Source organism: Periplaneta americana, chromosome 9, assembly GCF_040183065.1.
Source record: "Periplaneta americana isolate PAMFEO1 chromosome 9, P.americana_PAMFEO1_priV1, whole genome shotgun sequence".
In the NCBI taxonomy this organism is placed as follows: Eukaryota; Metazoa; Arthropoda; class Insecta; order Blattodea; family Blattidae; genus Periplaneta; species Periplaneta americana.
In genome coordinates, this window is record NC_091125.1 from 39,803,862 (window position 1) to 39,820,999 (window position 17,138).

Here is a 17,138-nt window from a genome sequence, read left to right on the forward strand (position 1 = left end):
TTATTCCTTCATCTACTACATATGGTCAAGTAAATTAATGTAGGCCACGGACATAACCTAAAAATTATAATGAATAAATCCAAGATAATGAAGTTGCTATTTATTCTAGAAGAGGGAAATGACGATATCAAAATCTCGCATGCATGTTATAAAAGGAACAAGCTACAGACTAATGAAATATTCAGGAATAGGTTTACAGAATTCTGTTTTAACACATTGATAATGAGACATCTTTATAAAAACGCTACAAAATTTAAGGAATATTTCAGACTCTCACCTGACCAGTTTGATTATGTTTTGAGTTTAATTGAAAATGACAATGTCAAATTACCTACAAATTTTGTCAAGACCCCCATAACTCCAGTTGAAAGATTGGCAGTAACTCAGGTTATGAACTGATTATTATTATTATTATTATTATTATTATTATTATTATTATTGTTATTATTATTATTATTATTATTATTATTATTATTATTATTATACTGTATTACATTACATGGTGTATTCCAAACAATAATTTAAAAAAAATTGGCTAACTAGCGCTGAGGTAGTTCCCTTCGTAATCCGCTTATACACTTTACATGTACGAACATGTGATAGGTTAGGTTTGGTTCGTTTGGGTTTTTATTATGCCTTGTATATACGATCAACTACACCTCTACAAAAAAAAAAAAAAACCGCTATAGTTCAGAATACCGCGTAAGTACTTAGGTAGGCCTAGTCACAGAAAACTTACAGAAGAGAGAATTTCCCCCTTACCCAACACTGAACGAAATTCTCTGGGGCTCGGGCGTGATAAAAATGTAATATGTAATGTAAGGATTTATTGTTTAATTTGTTTATTAATTCACATGCTCATATTAAAAAGAGCATTATGTTGTGACACATATTCAATAATAATTTCGTCTTCAGACCGCGAAAAATTACAAAACGTCTTGATTTGTTTTGCGGCCAAAACCTACAGACGTGGTTAACGTGTACAGATTAGATATTCGATATTACAACATGACCTTGTCTAAATATCGATTATTGAACACGAATGCGGTGATGTGCATCCTGAATTTGCTTCAGAAGCAACCTCCAGCGATCTGCGTCGCGTCCAACGAACTGCGCTGGCGATCTTCACTGTAAAGAAACCGTGCCCATTCATTTCAACTGCTAGCAACTCCAGCGACAATCGCTGGCGATGTGCGCCCGGCGAATGATTGCCGTAAACAAACCGTACCTTTAGCACCAAACCTAACATATCTTACACAGACATTGTAAAAGTGACAGTCCCGATTTACAAGAAACAGACGAAGTAAAATGTGGTTCGAAAAAGAGAGCATTCACAAGAAAGTATAGTAAAGCTAAAGTTACTTACAATACGGATTAATACTATGTCCAGACACGGACCAATTACCAAAGCCTCATTGCGTTTTATGTGCTATCATTTTTTGGAAATGAAACCATGAATCCTCCCCTGAGCACGAGAACACTCTCTTTCAGAGGAGTGCTAGAATTTTGTTAATTTACAGTTTCTTTACATTGTATTTTTCTGGCAATAAGCACTGTTTTTGTTGTTGTTGTTATTTTTATTTCTTTATTAGTGTATGAAGTTTAAATCTTCATTTTTACACACAATAAAGTTGCTAATACAATATTTGAGTATAGCTGCAACATAGAGATTTCTGCAAGAAAGTTATTTGTTGCAGTGTCTTGGTCATATGTCAGATTGGGATGAGCTTAATGTCCAGGTTCGACGACAAGTGGATAATGATTTGAATCAGCTATGGACAGATACATGGTGAGTGTAAAGAAAATAATTTCATATTTACTCTTCCTTACATGATTGGAGGAGCAAAGTTGTGAAGTTGAAGAATATAACTGTTGTATGAGATGAATAAAACATACACAGAGCTTATTTAGATCTAATTTACAGCTAAAGTTGATAGTAATATCAAGAACTTTTTAAGCTTGTGTTATTTTAACGCAAGTTTTACTTGAAGATTTTGTTGAATAATCGAATTGCTTTCAGGTTGCAGGTCAATCTTCTACCTCATTTGCTATCATCTGAAGTTCAGATAATGATAGACAAAGGCACAGATGGCAATAGAGGAAAATTCCTCCAGCAGATCGATGAATGGTTAACAGATAAAGACAAAAGCACTTACCTTTCCAATCACCACAGTGAGGAACTGGCTGCTATATATACTATTCAGGGCAATACAGATCGTGCATGGCAGCAAGTGGAAAGGAGTGTGATATCTTTCCTCAACACTTGGGCTGAGTTACATCCATTGTCAACCAAACTGCGAGCTAAACAGTTATTGGACTTACAGAAATTTGCAGAATTACGGGTTTGTAGATAATAATTTACTGCTTCTCTCCTTTTTATGCTAGTTTCTGGAAAAGGTGCAAGGTTTTGTAATACATTGTTATTCATGCACACGTGGCTATGTGTATATTTCAGTATGTTTTATACTTAAGAAGCAATATTAATATAACTTCACATGTACGGAGATCCCTTTAAAATAATTACAGCAGTATGTGTATGTGCACAATGGACAGATGTGTGAACGATGGATAGATTGGATGGATATTTGCTGTGATATGTATACTGTGACACACAGTATTATCCGTCACGAATGATCTATAACCAGAATTGTCCTTATTTATCTGGTCCATGTTGATCCTTCCATTAATATCAGCACTTTTTTTTTGTTTATTTTGACAATTTTTTTAAGTTTGTGGCTAGCTAATATTTTGTGTATACTGAACCTCTTTTCGAAGATATGCAAATCATGGTGATTTATCCCCGTTTTCCAGTCCAACCCCTTTATCCTAAAAAGGAGAATTGTCCTGTTCATCAATTAACATTCATTTGTCCTCATCCCATATGAAGGACATTGATCCATCTTACAATAATCCAGCTTTGTATAGCTTAGTTGTTCTGACATATCAAAAACAATGGTTACAGTCACTTGAAGTTTTAGCTTTCGTAACTTGGATATTGATCTAGAATTTGTTCTGATCTTGTGAACATTACTTCAGAATGGTCTACATTGAAAATACAGAAAAAAAATATAGTTTATAGTGGATTCCATCCCTTATAATATAAAGGGAAAAGAAACAGCAGACTTTTTGGCTAAAAAGGGCACTGAAATTTTTCATCCATCTAATAACGGATTTCCATTTTATTCTGTAAAACAACTAATCGAAAGTAAATTCAGATCTGACCAAAACAACAAAATTTGGATAGAGCAAAAGATAAAACATGGGAAATTTTATTGACTAACTCCAAGAGCCACGTATATCTGCTATTGTGATGTTCCAATTGATAATGGGTCATGATTGTTTGACAAGCCACTTGCACAGGATAGCAATTTCCATACGCCCATCTGTGTATTGTGTGATGCAAATGAAGAGGAGAACAAAGAACACATCAAAAGATGATATTGTACAAAAATACTGGAGTGCAAGACAACAAATGACTTCATTGTCAAGTGCTTAGGCATTGGACCAATAGCAACAACAAGAATATTTTGCAACAACTCACTTATAATTTTTTAGGTACAAATCCATATTTAGTGCTACACCTATGGGTCCAAAAAAATTTGGGCCTCCCACCAACTTACTTATGCAAATCTTAGATATTTAGCAGTCAAATTGTAAAAAAGAAATAATAATAATAATAATAATAATAATAATAATAATAATAATAATAATAATAAATAAAAAATAAAAATAAAACAGCAACATGTAACAACAATTTAATATATGCTACTTTATAAAGCAGGCATTTGTGAAATAGGAATTACTTATGCAAATCGTAGACATTTAGCAGTCAAATTGTAAAAAAGAACTAATAATAATATTAATAAAACAGCATGTCACAACAATTTAATATGCTACTATATAAAGCAGGCATCTGTGAAATAGGAAGATATCGAAAATTTATTTTCAGCTCAATTTTTTTTCTTTTATCAAAATTTTATTACTACAAATTTAGTGTTACATTTTCTGACAAGGAAAACTTTAGACAAGAATTTTAATGTATACTGTCAAGAGCATTGTTTAAGTTTTCAATTCCTGGTGTGTTGGTGATTGAAACATTTGAATTATTTTTCAGAGCTGTCTTAAATTTGCAAAAATTGGTGAGCAGTTAGAGCGTGAATCACAAGCAAAGGAACTTCTGAAGAGATGGAATAATAATATCCCTTCTGAGTTTGACTCTCTGCTTCATTGGGATTTCAGGACGATGTACAGGTGAATTAAAAATTAAATCTTATAATTCAGTTACAAAGTGAAGTTTAAGACAGGCAAATGTGCTTGTATGTTGTAGTGGTCTCATTTGATCTTTGCTTCATTGATACATATTTAAAATTTGTTTGAACCTTGCACATGTTAATTGCTGGGTTTCGTTTACATATAGAAAGGACTGTAAGGTTATGAATCTATTCTTTTCTGTCAGAGATATTCACAGTCATGGCATGCATAAATATTAAATATATGAGGAATAAGACAGAGTGTTTCATTTGATTGATGTATTTGTCAATATACATAATACAAATTATTATTATTATTATTATTATTATTATTATTATTATTATTATTATTATTATTATTATTATTATCATTATCATCATCATCATCATCATCATCATTATAATCATCATCATCATCATCATCATCGTAAGAAATATACTATCTATAAAAACTCATTAAAATATAAGTTAGTCGAGCTTTCGAGAAATACAGTATCTCCTATTGTTACGAGATGCGAATAGAGTAGTGACAAACACATTAGAAACATCAATATTCCGAATGTCATTAATGAATGCAGAAGCTTGTTTGGAGAATAAAATTCTGTGGTTCAGTGCAAGAACCTGGTAACTATAGCATTTCATAAGAAATGAGAAAAGATGCTTCAAAGTTCTGGTTATTTGCTGTGTAGTATTGCATTCAATAATGTTGTGTATGATTGAACGTTAATAACATTTAAAGTACATAACAATAGCTTTCCATAGACCCAGAATTGTCACTGTCAGATAAATGTACTTTTATAAATTCTGAAAATAGTACAGTAGTTATGTGTTCTTGCATGCTAGGTCAGGATTGTGCAATAACAAGGTATAAGAGTGAACAAGTTTCATTTGTTGAAAGACATTAGTTAGTGAATGTAAATCATCATGTTTACGTCTTATGAAAGGGACATTAGACCTTCTTCTTGATCCAACTATTTGCCACGGACACTTCAGCAAATAGCTGAACACCTTTGCCAATATGTGAATAAGAATACCAGGCAAAGTATTCTCTATCCCGAAGAAGTTGCCACAATTGTCTGACTATCTTGTTTTCTTCATCTTTATTTAATTGCAAATGTGTTTATTTGATCGTAATTATGAACTGGAATGACATGTGGCTTACTCATGAACTGTAGATTGTTGTTTGAAGGAAAGCTTCCTGGGAAACCTGAAGAACAGCTAGGCCTTTATATTTTCTGCTGGAGTAAATCATGCTTTAGGGAATGTCGCTGGGAATTTGGAGAACTTTTTTGATACAGCTATAAATCTTGTTATCTTCCTTCAAAAGAAAAATCCAAGGAATTAGATCTATATTCATATTTTTTTGCTCTAAATTTCCTGCCATTTCTTCTTTGCCAAAACCTAAACGACATCTGATTTCAGAATTAGGTTTTTGAATATTACACTCTGTCCTGAAACGTGGCATTTGCAATGTTTTGGAACTGATTCCATCATCAGAACAGATAGGCAAGACCATGGGTGTCGCCTACTCTGCTGGGCTCATTACACCAGGCTAATTTGGACGACTGAACAGTTACAAGGTATTATTCATTGTTGGACACAACTTGATGTAAGCTCGATCTATGTAATGCAGAAACATTAAAAGCAGAAAGTGCAACAGCAAATATATGATACAATAAATTATGGTATTCATTTTACTAATGTAAAATGACTTAATGAAGGGTCTCAACTACTGGAAATAATTTTTGCTATGAATATATTGTGACTTTTTTAATTCAACACAATAATGTTACTTTTATTACAACAACAATGACTTTCTATAACTGAATTTAAAACACTCCCTTCAACAATGGGTATTTCACTCCACACGCAACACAGTATTCGTTATTGCACTCCACAGACGACAGTGACAATTCACTTGGATTATTGAGAACAACAGTGTACTGCTAATCTCAACTAATGTTCACAAAGCACTATTTACAAAACAAAACTGTCAGTTCTCAGTTCACAGTTCGTTGCCTTTGCTCGTTCTTCTAGCTCATTCACTCAAGTTCACAGTATATCGAACCCAAGACTTCTACAGACAGTCCACTGCACTCGAACTCAAGACTTCCGGATATGCTGCACTCGCTGGGTCGCTGCCACAGTTGTGGTCCTCCTCAAGTCGAACCCAGGTCTTGAAGGCTGGCTTCCTTGACATTCACTGACTCGTTGTTCTAAACTGAACTGGCTCTCTTCGAAGACTGCTCGCTATTTATTAGTTAAACCACACTTCGCGAACCTTCGACCCTGGAAGTTTCTGTTTCTGGACGATTCTCGGTCTCCCCATCACTCAGACTCCAGACTTCTTTTACGTCTGTCGCAGTCGGTTTTCTCCCCCTCTCCCTTCGCCACGCGCAGCACCGCCTCCTCGCGCCCCCTCCCTTCTGCCTGACGTGCACGAAGCTCCCCGAAGTAGCGAGAACTTTCCATCAAAGTTGCCACAATATGAATGTTTCATTAAATACATAATAAGAATATCATTTTTCAAATTGGCTCACTGGGCTACTGCCCACCTGGCCCTCTCCTTGGGCTGGCCCTGCCAACAGTTTCCAAGATATGTCATCACTGTGGCCACCAACTGAACTCATCTCGTGCATTTGCAACCTGATTTCTTATAAGGCAGACTTAATGATCATGTGTGGTTCCATTTTTCCAACATGAGCTGTGCGACTTTTTGAATGATGTGCCTCTTTGGGAAAGGCAGCTGCTGTGGTACATGCATGACAGAACACTGGCTCACATTCATTTCAACATTTGAGAGTTCTTACGCACAAGCTTCCACAACAAGTGTATCAGCTATGGTTTACAAACACCGTGGCTTTCCAGGTCCTCTTGACTTGAATCCACTGGATTTTGTTGTTTGCAGATATTTGAAATATTTTGTGTATTCCAGTTCTGTTGATAATGTTAACGAAGTTCGGCAACACATTGTCAATGGTTGTCAACCTTTTAGAGACATGCCAGGGATATTGGAACTTGTACGATTTTCAATGAGGAAACGTGCTTATGTCTATAATTATAATTATATAACAAATGTCATAGTTATGTCAGATTTTCTTTGCAGCATACAGAATGCACAATTTTGCATAGTGACATTTCTCTTTACGACTAGTACTTCTTAGAATTACTTCTCTCAAAAAGGAATTGTAACACTTAATAATTGGTTTTGGAAAGGTGAACAATGTTATTTCTTGTTGTTGCAGAAAGAAGTTCAGCAGTCAAGTACAACAGATATTAGAGAACTCTGATATAGCTAATGTCATAAGTCACACAGAATTGGCTATGGTGGACTCTGCTTTATGTCAAGAGAACTTCAGTGTAGCAAGGAAGTATTTGAGACGAACAAAAGAAAAGGTAGTAGTACTATATTATTATGGTTTATGTAATAAAGTGAGATCATAAATGAAATTGAGTTTAACCGATACATTGATTGACGTTACCACATGATTAGATAATGCAATTGTAGGAGATATCAAAATGTTAATCTGAGCTACATTTTCCATTATAGAATGCTGAAGGCATAAAAAAAGCAAATAAGAAAGAACAAATAAAATTTTCTTCAAATATAATACAATAGTAGTGGTAGTTGTAGTTGTAATGATGGTGGTGGTGGTGGTGGTGGTCGCGGCGATGGTCAGTATCTCAAAGTACTTGGGAGAGTAGAAATAAATCGGATTCAAGCCCATACATGGGTCACAAGAAGAAAAATAAAGTCAGAGACACCTGCATTGATCGTACAAAATTGTCCTCAAAGCTATTCAAGATGGCATTTTTTCTGAAACGAATCAGTTGTGTTTCGTATTCTAGCAAAGAATGAATATACATAGCCTTTATTATGACACTAATTTATAAATGCCTTCATTTGTAGATATAACAGGTTTCCAACATCCCTGACACAGTAAGAATGACGTGATTATTTATTATCCTTATACAAAATCTTGACAGTATAATATAAGATACATAGTGTAATTTTTGTCAGTAATAGTGAAGACAGAACCTTGTGTTTTGATTGAGATGCGTAGTTATTATTATGAGTGTAACAAGTATTAATATTTATTTAACTAGAAATAAATCTTTTGTTTTTTAAATATTAAAATTCGCGGAATTACTTTGTTGTAAAGGAGCCTCAGATACTGGTAGAAAATGGTTTAAAATAGCAGCTCCAGTATACATTGGCTAACACTGGAAAAGAAAGTACAGTAGTTGGTTGGTGTAAAGGTGAAAATTTTATAGTCCCATCAAAATCCAATTTGTATAAGTGACACCGGGGACAATAATAAAGCAGGGTTAATCTTGGAGAGTATTTGCGTAAGTTCTATTGTAAAAGCTATAATCAATAAATCTGACGAAAATACACGATCTAAAAGTGAAGCAGAAATTTTTTGTCTAGATTATATCAAATCCATTTGTTTTTGTACATCATAATACAGTTTTGGATAGCCGTTAGATCGACATTGATCACATATTTAGATACTAACTGATGTTGCTATAGTTTGTGATTTTAACTTTGTGTTAAAGAAAGCTGAAAAATAATTGAACATATAAGAACTGTGCAATTGGAATGGGCTAACATGGAATGTGCAAACTGAGATCGTGTCATTATTATTATGTTTTTTTAATATTGTCTACCACGATAGCACGAACTAGCAGGGCAGAGGAAATTAAGGTATTGTGCTATTTTGAACTGATTGCATTCTTCAGAAAGTGATCACACTGTTTGGATCTACTCTTGAGAACGTTGAATATAATTTAGATTGGATTTTAGTTACCCACACAATTGGCAAATTGATCATGTCAAAAATAAGAAGAAATGGCGACGATAACCATAAATGAAATAGTGATATAGGTGAACAGATATATTTAATCTTTTCAGCATGTTATAAATTAAATGAAGCTTTGAAATACCAAAGTATGATTAATAAATGTACTATTATTTATTTTTGTCGAGAGTTACCATTATGCACATTAAACTCTGTATAATTAAGCAACTCTTTCTTAACATATTTACGAAACTGAATATTGAATAAAGTGTATCACAAAATTCTTACCATTTTCATTGAAAATATTTTCTAATGCCATGTCAGATTCATTGTTGGAAATACAATGCTAGACTGTGACTTGTTTTTATTGTAGTTAGTCAAATATGGCAGAGACATGGGACTGCAATGGAATTTGGTATACAGCAAAGCCATATGGCTGCAAGGACAACTTGTGAAAACCTCAGACAAGAAACTGGAGTTTAGTTTACGTTCTTGGGATGCATTAGGTAAATGTATCTTGTGTTTAAATAATCTTACAACTCATATCATGTTACGTCAATCTGTTCATTTACCATTATACCTGGAGTGAGTTATTTGAGGCAACTCAGCTGTGGATCAGTCACTGAATGGTTTTTCACTAATAGCACCAGTGTTTGATCTGAAACTAATCCTATATTTATTGTACAGTGAACAAAGGGACCGTGAGAGCTTGTTTTCTTAAATGCATTTCCTCTGTTATTCTTATTTCACCATTGCTCCATTTTCGTCACTCCATGTTATTATCTTTGAACAGCTTCTGCAGTTTAAAAATAATGTTAAATACAGAATTTATCACTTCACCTCACTAACTCCAAAGTACTGTACCCTACCCTATCCTAGCCTATTACACACTCTCCTCCACCTCATTTGCTTTTTATCGACAATTTTGAAATACAATTGAAAGCAACAAGAAGTCAGAGATATTGTGGTACATTTAACATATATGAGGAATTACAGGTTACAGAACAGAGCTCTACAAATATTCGTCCAGTTACAGCTGATTGAAGTGAATAGTTATTGAAGTTACTGTCAGTTCCGAATAATAACCATGAATTTAATTCTTCGTTCTCTGTTAAATATTTGATCATTATTCTAGCATTATTACTGCACAAAGATGGGTGTAGGCATTGTTGAAGTTGCTTCTTGTCCAGTGCTTCGTTTAATTAAAAAAAATAACCGTAGATGTATTTTAATTCATATGCCGAACTCAGTGTAGAAGATGTTTGAAGAACATTTGTGTGTACTGATTAGAACACAAATTGAAAATACTGTACCAGTAGTTAAGTGTTTTAGTAATACAAATTGAAGGTCGAAAGAACAACAAGGAAATAAACTGTGTAGTCCATGACATTATTATACATAGAAAATATCTTTAAAATTCTGAACTTTAGTCGTTTCACATTGGTACAGGATATTATACAATGTTTGTAAAGTAATATAGTAATATGGTTGAAAACTGCAGTTATGTCAAGTAGTCCAATACATCTGTTGTAAGTAAGAGAGCTAATAAACTCTTTCTACACAAACATTGTAATTTGTGTTAATACTTACTTACTTACAAATGGCTTTTAAGGAACCCGAAGGTTCATTGCCGCCCTCACATAAGCCCACCAGCGGTCCCTATCCTGTGCAAGATTAATCCAGTCTCTATCATCATACCCCACCTCCCTCAAATCCATTTTAATATTATTCTCCCATCTACGTCTCGGCCTCCCTAAAGGTCTTTTTCCCCTCCGGTCTCCCAACTAACACTCTATATGCATTTCTGGATTCGCCCATATGTGCTACATGCCCTGCCCATCTCAAACGTCTGGATTTAATGTTCCTATTTATGTCAGGTGAAGAATACAATGCGTGCAGTTCTGTGTTGTGTAACTTTCTCCATTCTTCATCCTGCTTAGCCCCAAATATTTTCCTAAGCACCTTATTCTCAAACACCGTGAACCTATGTTCCTCTCTCAGAGTGAGAGTCCAAGTTTCACAACCATACAGAAGAACCGGTAATATAACTGTTTTATAAATTCTAACTTTCAGATTTTTGAACAGCAGACTGGATGATAAGAGCTTCTCAACCAAATAATAACACGCATTTCCCATATTTATTCTGCGTTTAATTTCCTCCCGAGTGTCATTTATATTTGTTACTGTTGCTCCAAGATATTTGAATTTGTCCACCTCTTCGAAGGATAAATCTCCAATTTTTATATTTCCATTTCGTACAATATTCTGGTCACGAGACATAATCATATACTTTGTCTTTTCGGGATTTACTTCCAAACCGATCGCTCTACTTGCTTCAAGTAAAATTTCCGTGTTTTCCCTAATCGTTTGTGTATTTTCTCCTAACATATTCACGTCATCCGCATAGACAAGAAGCTGATGTAACCCGTTCAATTCCAATAATTTATGTTAATAAAATTAATAATAGAAATTTTAAATCTAATTTAAAATTTCCATCTTCAATATTTTCTGTTGTGCCAAATAAACATGCAATTTTACTTCAAAATCAGAGGAGTTCTAGATCATTTGAAGAAATTTCAGTATCCTACAGAAGTTTCTTTTTAGGGTCCCTCTGTTAATCATCTCCACAATCTATTAGCTCATTGTGCCCATTTCTCTATTTTCTACTTTGTTGTCATGACATTCATAGGCCTCTGTGGTCATAGTCTTAATTGAGACATTAGCTGTAGATATGTATGTTCGCAAAACAGAATCTTAATCTTGATGGGATAAAAAACAGCAGGCCGAATTTGCCTGAAACTCTCCATCAGAAACAAGTTTCTTTTTGTGCTATAAACCTTCAGTTTAAATTCATTACCAAGGATTTTGTTGCGTCTAAAATCCATTTGTTTGGGGGTGGGGTGGGGAGGATTTGAATCCAAACTTCAAAATAAGAGGTGATCAAAGTCAAGGATCTGCCATTAGTTACAAAAAAAAAAAAAAAAGTGAGCATTGTAACCTCAAGCTTACTGACAACTACTTTGCAGTTAATATATTAAAATTTTCATTGATTACATGTTTAGTGACATTAATAGTTTGAACTAAATAGAAAATTAATTTCTAAAATGTTGCTTATAAATATTAATAATCGATATCATAGCCATTCTCTTTGAAAGTGATACTTCTTGTCAGAATATTTTTCTCTAATGTGTATATTTTCCATGTATAATCTTCATTACAGATAAAGTTTTGGCAGATCAAAATCTTATGCAATGGCCCATGTTACACGTTGAGACACTTCGGCATGTATCTGTTATGGTAACAGGCATATTACAACAGTTGGAAGATTCGGGTGAAGAGATGAATTTCACTCCAGAATCAATACAGACTCTTGTAAAGAAAATCAATGCACCAGATTGCAGGTATGACATAATTTATATTAAAATCACTTAATTGAGATATAAGGTGATTTTGCTGATGATTGCTACATACAGAGTATGACAGAAACAATCTACCACTTTAAATACAGTCACACAGAAACACTACATAGCGAATGTAACAAGTGGTAATTGATAGACAACACAATGCCATTTTAACACACGCAATAACACAACACTGTATACATTTTATGTCTCTAAACACACACCTTCATATCAAACAGCAGAAATAACTAAAATGCTCTCTCAATTAATATCACTCAATAAAAGAATTGTATTCCAATGGATACCATCCCATTGTGGAATCCTGGGAAACGAGACTGCGGATGCTTTAGCAAAGAAGGGCAGCACTGCTACTTACAGACCTGTTACTAAATCTACGTATTACTCTGTGAAGAGATTTATTAAATCTACATACTTAGACTTCAACAAACAAAATTTGATAACACAAACTCAAGGGAAAAAATGGAACTCTCTGCATCAAAATCCACAGTTAATTCCCGATTTACCACGAAAATCGTCTGTAGCTGCATTTAGATTGGCAACAGGCCATGATTGTTTGGCCAAACACCTGCATAGAATTGGAATATATCAGTCCCCTAGCTGCCCATTGTGCAACTCAAACCAAGAAATGGATTCGGAACACCTCAAAATCTGTGCTTCATTGGCTGGTCATGATAATATTTTTGAAAAATATTGGAGTGCAAGAGGTCAAATGACTTTATTGTCAAACGCCTGGCATTAGAAAACAACAATAACAACAACATTTTATGTCTTGAAAATTACACCATTTAGATAGCGACCGTCTCATGTACTGCACTCATGGAGTCGATAAACAAAACTATCCATTATCGACACTAACATTGCAGGTGGAATTGTTTGGACCTCTTTCCTGATGCGTCTCTTAAGAGTGTCATTGTCGGAGATACTTGTTTGAAACACTTGCTTTTGAGGTACCCCCACAAAAAGAAATCACAGGCAGTCAAATCGGGGAATCTGGCTGGCCACAGAAAATCTTCGAAATGAAAGATGATTCTGCCGTTGAACACACTACATAATATTGTCATTAAATCTCGAGTGGTGTGGGCAATTGCTCCATACTGCTGGAGGTAAACTAAAGCCAAATCAACGCCATGTCTCTGTAATTCTGGAATAAGGAAAGTCATCAGCAGGTTTGTGTATCGCTGCGAATTGACTGTGTTCCATGGTGATCCTCAAAAAAGTAAGTTCCAATAATCCTGGAAGCTGAAACACCACATCAAACATGACTTTCGGACTGTGTAATGGTTTTTCATGGATTCGTTTGGATTAACATCACACCAGTATCATATGTTCTGTTTAGTGACATGACCTGACAGTACAAAGTGAGCCTTGTTCGACATAATGAGGTTAGGAAGAATTTCCCTATTTTCATTTATCAACTCGATAAAATTCTGACTGAACTGTTTCTAGGAGGCATAGTCACAAAGTCACAATAGGATAACTTATGGGCCACCTGGAGTTTGTAAGGATGATAACATAAGTCTTTATGGAGAATGCAGTGAATAACTTCTGTCTGACATGTGTAAAGTTGCAGCATGTCTGACTACTGAACACCTGGGACTCATGAATAGCATTCCTTACCCTTTCGATATTTTCAGGTGACCATACAGTCCATGGCCTTCCCATTGGCTTCTTATTCGTTGCAGTTGCAGCAACACGGAACTGATCGACCCACCTCTGAATTATGTGTCGTTCTGATACTCTTCTATGTTTCCCAGCATTAAGTGTCGTCAATATAGCGGCTGCGCAACTATCACACTGTTATTATTTTTTTAATATGCCTGAAGCACAGAAGCACGATGCGTAAGACCCAATGGCCATTGCTTACTAAGTGGCAACCTTCCTACTACAACTTGCCTTTTTCAGTTTAATCCTCACAGCACTGTTGTACGTACTACCAACTGTTGGAACTGGTATATTGTTTCTGCCGGACACTGTAGAAACTCATTGTCACTTTATGGAGTAGGTAGTAAAGTCTGTAAAGTGTAAGATATATTTTTTTTATTTCATTTGATAAACGTTTTGGTTATCTCTCTGAACGAAATATTTTTATTTTATAGTATACAGGAAGTTCTATGCAGACCAGTTCCACTCCAGCCTCTGCCTAACAAAATTTGCTGGCAGGTCAGTGGTCATATGCCAACATATGGACATGTCTGTACATGCTTTTCTACACAGACTGGTCCCACTCCACCCTCCACCGTGTAGCTTCCTTGGGACGGGCACTCCATATTACTGTCACATAAGCTGACGGAACATGACTACCTGAGACTGGTCGGCATAGGAATGCTGTGTATAGTATGTGTTAATGTTTGTCTTTTTTGCTGTTGTATAATGTATTGTAATGCTTTTTCAGTCAAAATCAGCTCTCTCAACATTTGAAACAGCACGGCTTAACAAGTTTAAAGAGGGCAGCTGAGTTGGTTACTCGAGAAAATATTTCAAGAGATAATGCAGTGGATCAAGCTATTGCTAAGGCATACCTTGAAGTTGCAAAATACTGCAGAGCATGTAACAGCAGATCACGTGAGTACACAGACATTACTGTAGCTCATTTAAAAGTTGTAAAAGTCGTTATTAGGCTTACTGTTGTCACAGATTTTCTCTAAGGGTATTTACCCAGAGAGGAGTTTTAGGAGTCCAGATTCCTCTCATCCTGTACGCGAAGTATTTAACCAGTTAAAACGTGGCTCTAAATTTGTCATAATAATAATAATAATGGCTTTATTTAACCTGGCAGAGTTAAGGCCGTAAGGCCTTCTCTTACACTCAACCAGGATTAAAACTTGCTTACATAGTTGAAAATAAAACTGGATCAGAATTAAGTAATTACATACTGATACAATTTAGGTACATAATGAGATCAAAAATACATACATAAAAATTTTCTAGATAAAATAAAAATAAACATAGTGTGAAATACATATTAATGTTGTTGGAATCAAATACGAATCACATAAAAACAGAAGCCGATAATTCAATAAAAAAAATGTACACAGTAAAGATAAAAATAAACACATTATTATACATATTAGTATTAGATTACAATTAAGTAGGATTTACATAATTAAACCAGAAAGCGACAATTGAATAAAATGTACACAAAAATAGATCATTAATAAAAAAACAACACAGTGGGATACATATTGGCGTTAAGTGTGATAAATAAACACGATTTACATGATTATACAATAAAAATAAGAAACAAAAAAGAAAATAAAAAATAAAAATAAATACAGTGGAACACATTCTATTAAATATTTGCAACGTGTTAGGTCTGGCAACTCATCATAAGATATTTTTCTAATTTACATTTAAAGGAAATTAAAGTTCGGCAGCCCTTGACTTCAGGCGGCAGAGACTTCTAGTGACGAGAAGTAGCAACAGTGAAAGATGAAGAATAAAGAGATGATGTGTGGAGTGGTATTTCTAGCGTGTTATCATATTGTGACCGAGTATTTAAGTTATGAAACCGAGAAAGACTGTGGAATCTGACAGATAAGTAAGAGGGAGTAGAGGTGTGCAAAATTCGGTATAAGAGAGAAAGGGAATGTAACTTCCTCCTCTCATTTAACCTGAGCCACAATAATTTATCGAAAGAAGGCGAAATGTGATCGTAGTAGCGGACATTACAAATGAAACGAACACACGCATTATGAACACGTTGCAGTTTCTGGGATAAATCCACCCTGAGATCACTGAATAAAGCGTCACAATAATCGAAATGAGGCATAATAAGAGTCTGTACAAGCGTCTACTTTAATTTAGCTGGATAGTGGTACAATCTTTTTAATGAGTGAAGAGTGGAAAATACTTTCTTGCATGTGTGTTTGATGTGCGTGTCCCAGGTAAGGTTAGATTCAAAATGAACTCCCAGGTTTTTTACAGTTGAACTGAATGGAATGATCGCTTTATTCAGAGTCACAGGAGGAAAGTTGAGCTTATTAATATCGGGGATTAATCTTTTATTCGAAAATAAGATAGCCTGTGATTTATCTGTATTTAAGTTAAGTCCGAATTGTTGAGACCAAGATGAAACGGATTCGAGATCTTTATTGAGTCTGTTAATACAGTCATTTAGTCTATCAGGACTGGCGGAAATGTATAATTGAACGTCATCTGCATAAATATGATATCTGCAATATTTAAATGACTTGGCGATATCGTTAATATAGAGACAGAAAAGCAATGGACCCAATACCGAACCCTGGGGAAATCCTGACTCTACTCTCTGCCAGGAGGAGAACCGATTATTAAAGACAACATGCTGCTGGCGGCCAGTGAGGTAGGATTATACTAATTTTCAAACTCGGTTATTCAATCTTACCGTGCTTGAAATTTACAAATTGTTTATTTGATGTATATCACAACAGGAGAAATCCTATTTTCACTCTTTCGAGAGCACAAGTTTTTCCATTGATTTGAGATCTTAGCATTTTCACGTTTCCTGTAAAAGAATAGTTCTTAGTCTGAATTATACAGAACTATGGTAGTATACGAGACAACACATAAGGTACATATACTTTCAAATGTAGATTGTAGACTAACAATATAATATTAAGTCCTTGATAACAATGTGCATTAATGGCTTAAATTTCTGCAGTGGTTGTGTTTACAAATTACATTCA

The 17,138-nt window shown here is 34.7% G+C and overlaps 1 protein-coding gene across 7 annotated transcripts in view; it reads left to right on the forward strand.

Moving 5' to 3' along the window:
- The window catches only part of LOC138705841 (DNA-dependent protein kinase catalytic subunit-like), a 290,093-nt gene that overhangs the window by 229,088 nt on the left and 43,867 nt on the right, over positions 1-17,138 (forward strand). For all 7 annotated transcript variants that reach the window (XM_069834521.1, XM_069834522.1, XM_069834520.1 and 4 more), the window contains 7 exons: positions 1,698-1,789; positions 2,021-2,342; positions 4,115-4,251; positions 7,496-7,646; positions 9,426-9,558; positions 12,273-12,453; positions 14,867-15,036. In XM_069834521.1, coding sequence (XP_069690622.1) covers positions 1,698-1,789; positions 2,021-2,342; positions 4,115-4,251; positions 7,496-7,646; positions 9,426-9,558; positions 12,273-12,453; positions 14,867-15,036 — 1,186 coding nt within the window. The remainder of the gene's footprint in view (positions 1-1,697; positions 1,790-2,020; positions 2,343-4,114; positions 4,252-7,495; positions 7,647-9,425; positions 9,559-12,272; positions 12,454-14,866; positions 15,037-17,138) is intronic.